This window comes from Plasmodium cynomolgi, chromosome 2, assembly GCF_000321355.1.
Source record: "Plasmodium cynomolgi strain B DNA, chromosome 2, whole genome shotgun sequence".
Lineage (NCBI taxonomy): Eukaryota > Apicomplexa > Aconoidasida > Haemosporida > Plasmodiidae > Plasmodium > Plasmodium cynomolgi.
The window spans coordinates 94,137-100,409 of record NC_020395.1 but is presented as its reverse complement, the minus strand read 5'-3'; the positions used below and the strand labels follow the sequence as shown (position 1 = coordinate 100,409).

General features: G+C 40.7%; 2 protein-coding genes across 2 annotated transcripts; one reads left to right on the top strand and one right to left on the bottom strand.

The window, feature by feature from the left end:
* Positions 1–13: 13 nt before the first annotated feature.
* PCYB_021200 (hypothetical protein) lies at positions 14–1,119 on the top strand (the record flags this gene model as incomplete). Its single annotated transcript, XM_004220470.1, has 2 exons — positions 14–238; positions 412–1,119. Coding segments are annotated over 2 exons (933 nt in total), but the record flags the coding sequence as incomplete, so codon positions are not given.
* A 1,853-nt stretch (positions 1,120–2,972) lies between these two features.
* PCYB_021190 (hypothetical protein) lies at positions 2,973–5,131 on the bottom strand (the record flags this gene model as incomplete). Its single annotated transcript, XM_004220469.1, has 2 exons — positions 2,973–4,961; positions 5,084–5,131. 2 exons carry the CDS (start codon positions 5,129–5,131, stop codon positions 2,973–2,975), a joined length of 2,037 nt encoding a protein of 678 aa, XP_004220517.1.
* Positions 5,132–6,273: the final 1,142 nt, after the last annotated feature.

The window sequence follows — 6,273 nt, the reverse complement described above, 5'->3', positions numbered from 1 at the left end:
TAAAAGGGAGAAAATGAGATGGGGTGATGCCCCCTACAACATTATGCATTCACAGGATGTGCCTCCTAAGCATTATAGGCACGATGAAGGGGCAAAAAAAAAGTTCACCACTGTAGGTAGCAAGAAAAGAAGTCCGCGTGAAGGATGTTGCAAGTCTGCACGAGACAACATCTACCTCGTCGTAGCTAAATTTTTTGTTTTTGTTTCTTTAGCATGGATGCTATGCAAGCTCAGCAATGTAATGAATAAAAGCGCACAAGTGTATATATAGGCGGATATTTATATGTGCCGCTTATGTACGCATGTTTATGGGGGCCCATTTGGGTGTCATGCACACAAAGGTGAAATACCGCTGGTGGTATGTTTCCCCATTTGGCACCATCTCTCATGCGATGCTTTTTTTTTTTTTAGTGCTCTGCATGTATAACACCGAATGAGGAACACCATTCGGGGAACCAAGCACATTTTCCATCGGAGGGACGATCACTATCATCATTTGGAGCAGCATATGATGGAAGCGACGATTCTCTGTGCAGTAAGATTACCGACTCGTTGTGTGGTGGAAGTACCGATTCGTTGATGAGTGGAGGTATCGCTTCACCGCTCAACGGAAGTACCGATTCGTTGCGCAGCGGAAGTTCCGCTTCACCGCTCAAGGGAAGCATCGATACGTTGCTGAGTGGAAGTTCCGCTTCACCGCTCAAGGGAAGCATCGATACGTTGCTCAGCGGAAGTTCCCCTTCACCGCTCAACGAAAGCATCGATTCGTTGCTGAGTGGAAGTTCCGCTTCACCACTCAACAGAAGCATCGATTCGTTGCTGAGTGGAAGTTCCGCTTCACCACTCAACAGAAGCAACGACTCGCTGCAGCGCGATGTGATCAGAGCCAATCAACACTTGACACTGTACTACAGAATAGCCAACTCAAAGAAGCTACAGAAGCTGCTTGACAACATATTAAGAAGGGTAAAGAAAAACAAAATTTTCAGAAAAATTATGGACAAGGCAAAAAAGATATGGAACAGTAAGCCGATGAAAGTAGTCAGATTTGTAGTCCCCTTTTTGCCAATGATTTCCATGATAGTGGCTGCAATTACCACGTTGTGCATGGGACTCAATGTACAAGCTATTTTAATAGCCATTTTTGCCCCCTTTTTTTACCCATTTATTTTTATATCGTTAAGAATGACCGGCAAGTAGGTGGCAAAAAAAGGAGAAAAAGGGAGAAAAAAGAGAAAAAAAGGATAAAAAAGGGAAAAAAAGGGAAAAAAAAGGGGAAAAAATCTTCCTATAAATGCGAAACTTTTTGTCCGCAAAAAGCCCGCGGTTGCACCACTGCGATGTGGAGCATAAACATGGCCATCGATAGAGGGACGGCTCTTCCTTCCGCCAAAACTGAGTACAAAAATTCGATGACTATGCGTAACTGTTGTGGAGTGGCTCCACATGGAAGTGTGCCTACTCCCCGTGGTGTTATCTTTACATCCTCTTTTGTTTTGTTTTATTTTATTTTATTTTACTTTATTTTATTTATTTATTTTTTTTTTTTGGTTCATGTTTTTGTCTATTCGATGCGTATATATAGACAAAATTTTCTGCTGGACCCCATCCGCTTGGGTCGATTTTCTAATTTGTTTGAGTGGACTTGGTGTTAGGGGCTGCCATTAGAAGTTACTTCTCAACTCGTCTCGATGGTGCACACTTCCATTGGGGCTAGTCACCTGCACGGGGGTCCCAAGACAAGAAATAAATATATAGACAATTTATCATTATTTTTTTTCTGGGTGTAGGAAGGGATTAAAAAAAAAAAAAAAAAAAAACACAATGACACGTAAGATTTTAATTCATTCATCGCCTCGGTTGCTTACCAAGCTGGTTGCACTTGTCTGTGGGTGATTCTATGAAGAGAGAAAAAAATTAAAATGTGTTTGTGAAGTGAACAGACGTGCAAGTGGTACGGACATACATGTAATGGAAAAGGAACAAACTAAACGATAACGCAATAGAAGGCATCTCCCAACGGGAAAATAAAAAGGTAACAAGGGGGTGGTTGTGGTGGGAGATGGTTGTGGGAAGACTTATGCAACAGGGATGATACCCCATTTTGAAATATTATATTTAGACGAAAAAAATATGCACGTGGGATGAAAGGAGAGTCATTCAAATGGGATGACGGGGACACGTTCTTCACACTTCTCGTTTGTACTCCCACCTCTTTGAGATGTTTGCTTATTACCTGATAGTTATTTCTTACCCATCGCCATGTGCCCATTAAACCATTGGACCAAGTGAGGAAGAAAAAGGATGTTCGTTTTTTCAGCATGACACGGTCAAGCGGCATACGTGCTGGCATTACAGAGAAGTCACAGAAAGAAAATCATTTACATGAGGGTAACACCTTTCTTCACGAGAGTTGTTTGTAGTTTAGGCGAAAATGATCGTCGCGTTGTGCGCACGCGGAAATAGTGTAAATATAGACATGCACGCATAACGCGTAGGTAGAAAAAAGAGTAGGGCACAAAAAAAGGTGCAAACAAAAAAGGGGGCAAACAAAAAAGGGGGCAAACAAAAAAGGGGGCAAACAAAAAAGGGGGCAAACAAAAAAAGAAGCAAGCAAAAAAAAGTGATGATAAACAAACAAACAAACGCATCGTGAGATTGATCAAAAAAGTATTTATAACGTTGTGGAAATGTTCACAGGTTTATAGAAAAATTATTCTGTTAAGTGAGGAGGGGGATATACAACGCTGTGTAGAGTAGCACGCACCCGTGCTATTGGCATGCGGGCTGGAGAGCCTCCATAAACTGTTTTTCGATTTGCGAATATTTTCTATTTGCGATTATTTCCCATTTGCGATTATTTCCCATTTGCGATTATTTCCCATTTGCGATTATTTTCCATTTGCGATTATTTTCCATTTGCGATTTTTTTCGTTTTTTATTTTTTTCTCTTCGCACTCGTCTGCATCTCTTCACTTCTTCTTCCCCTTTTGCTTCATGTAGCTTGTTACTAAATTCTCTGTGGCCTGTCTGGCAGACTTTTTCACATTCTTTCTTTTTTTTGAGCCCTCGGCTTCTCCTAATTCTTGCAAAAATGAAAGAGCTATGTTGTATAGGATGTCGTCAAAGTTGTACATGCCTGTTTTAACCTCACCGATTTCTACGGCATGCTTCCTGGAGTAGTCCATTTCTTTTTCGTACATTTTGGGGGGTTCATCTATGGGTAAGTCGTCTACTTTGGACCACTCTATATCTTTGCGTATGGGTGTGTATTGGGGTTTTGGTTCTACAACTGGCCCCTTCGCGGGTTCCTTCGAGGGCTCCTTTAGGGGTTCTTCTACGGCTTCTTCTTCATCTACAGCTTCTTCTTCCTCGACGACCTCTTCTTCCTCGACAACCTCTTCCTCTAATACTTCGGGTTCTTCTGCATCTACTTCCTCGGATACTTCTCCCTCGGCCACTTCTTCTTCGGCTACCACTTCCTTGACGGTTTTTTTTACCACTTTTTCTTTGGCTACCTCTCCCTCGGCCACTTCTTCTTCGGCTACCTCTTCCTCGTCGTGTTTTTTTAACAGTTTTTCTTTGATTATCACTAGATCGATGGGTTTTTTTGCCACTTTTTCTTTGCCTACCTCTCCCTCGGCCACTTCTTCTCCCTCTGCAGCTTCTTCTTCCTCTTCAGCTTCTTCTCCCTCTTCAGCTTCTTCTCCCTCTTCAGCTTCTTCTCCCTCAGCAGCTTCTTCTCCCTCAGCAGCTTCTTCTCCCTCAGCAGCTTCTTCTCCCTCAGCAGCTTCTTCTCCCTCTTCAGCTTCTTCCCTTTTCTGCAGCACCACTGGGAGCACGCCCCTCCGTAGGGAAGGTTTTCCCGTCTCTTCTTCGGTTGGCTGGATGACGTTGGGGTCTCTATAGGTCTGTTTCCTTTCTACAGAAACAGGGGAGATGGTGGTGTCTACCTGTTTGGCTTTCTGTTGTAATTCCGGTTCCCCCTTCTTTTTGGATTTCTTCGCTCCTTTTTTTCTAATGGCGAAGTTATTGGACTCTTTTTGTTTCTCATTCTCTTTGGTGATGAAGTGGATTTTTCCTTCTTTATCCTTATAATCCTTAATGCTGTGTTTAATTTCAGGGATTTTTTTCGGCTTATCTTTGACTAAAGAATAGAAGGCGTCCTTAAATTTCCTATTGACTAGCTGATCTGGTATGGGAGTATATTTGGGGTAATCACTGATGGCTTTCATCACGGTTGGATATTCGAACCCGTCTTTTTCTTTTAGAGAATACCCTAGGGATTCTAGTATTGTTTCATTTAGATTTTTTGGTAGCGCATAATAATCCGTTTTGTATATTTCTTTCCCTTTTTTTTTAATAGGTATATTTTCTAGTTCTTTTTTTTTGCGGTCCTTCTCCTTAAAGAAGATATCCCTTAATTTACTTTTTTGTTCTTTTTTGAAGTTGAAAATGTTGTGTGGTTGTAAATCGTTTTCCTTTGAATATTGGACTGCAAAGTATTGTGCTGATCTTTCTCTGAATGAATAAGCAATAGCATCATATTTTTCTTCTCCTTCACCCTTCTCAGTAAATTTTTGGAACGCTGGTTTCATTTTCCCATTTTTTTTTGGGTACTTGATGGCTACATCATCTTCTACGTTGTATTTTTTCCCATACTTTATTGCATCTAAATCCGTTTCTCTTTCCTTTTTTGTGTATTTTATTAACCTATTTAGGGATTCTAATTTTTTTTCGTTATATTTTAATACAGAGATGGGTGGATCTTCTTCATCTTCTTCCTTTTCGTCATTAGTTGAATTTTCTGAACCCTCTGCTGGTGATGAGTTAATGGAGAGTAATCCATTAGCCTTATCACTTCCTACTGCGTGCATTTGCTGCACTTCGTCTAGCAATCGGTGGGTTCTTCTTTTTGCGTCCACTGCATTTCCGGGTCCATACTGTTCGTGGAGTTGGTTCTGAGGGGTGAAGGCGGAAAAAAAAAAAAAAAAAGGGGTGATGACATCACTGTGTAAAGGGGTAAAAGATGAGAAGGGTGAAAAGTGGCAGTACAGATGCGCCCCTTTATCCTGGGTCTTACATATTCCAAAAAGTTCAATGTCAAAATGAACAGGGAGAAAGAAACCATTTTCGTGCAGGGGGGGGGTAGCGGCATAAGGGGGGGGAAGCAGAAATAACGAAATAACGAAATAACGAAAGAATAAAAGAACGAAAGAACGAAATAACGAAATAACGAAAGAACGAAATAACGAAATAACGAATGAACAAAAGAACGAAATAACGAAAAAATGAAAACACGCTGCTCCCGCTATATTGGACACTACCCCTACGCAGCTGTGATTATCTCCTTGCTGATTAAGCCAAGCGTTTTTAGGCGCCCGTTGGATAGCCCTTTCCCTTCTGCAGTTAATAGGCTACCACCAAGAGGAATAAAATATTCCTGTGTGTTGGCGAGCTGGCTCTTTCTATTGGGGAACTCCACCCTGTTGCTTCTTAAATGGTGGTGGTGGGGGTGCCACCTATAATATAACCGCGTAATTGTATAGGTATGCCTATACGTATACGCTTATGCGCGTGTATATGCAAACCAAGCACCACGCGGACGTGAAGGACGGCCCCAAGTCTGTACTTTATCTATAGCAAATGAGAAAAAACAAAAAAAGAAATTCTTATCACTTTGGCCAGTTAGCCGTTCTTTGAAAATACAAACATGGGCTTGTGTCCAGCATGCACAAATGTTGTATTATATACGTCGTACGAACATAAAGCATTAAAAAAAAAAAAAATGAGCACTCAGAAAAGCAAAGCTTTAAGGTATATAATTCAAATGTGTGAACAGAAGCCCGTTTGCATAAACCGCGGAAGAAAAATAAAAGCATGCAAAGTTAGAAAAATTATAAAGGTTAGAAAAATTAGAAAAATTAGAAAAGATAGAAAAATTATAAAAATTAGAAAAATGTAGGATGAAAAAAATTATAAACAGGCAATGCCTAGTTGTAGACTCATCATGCCAGTGGTTCGAAAGATAAAAAAAAAATAAATAAAAAATGACTACGGCAACCCGTGCGCGCGTGACAACTTGCGCAGTGTTGGCAATAATGATGAATTAAGGATGCGCTGCGCATAGAATACGCGCATACCTATATTTTTTCATTGAATGTGAGTTCAGGTCCGCAGCAAATGGGTGACAAAATATATGCAAAAACATATGCATATAATAGTGCTTGGCAAAATATGCACTGTTAAGAATACCGCATGGCATTTTTTTTT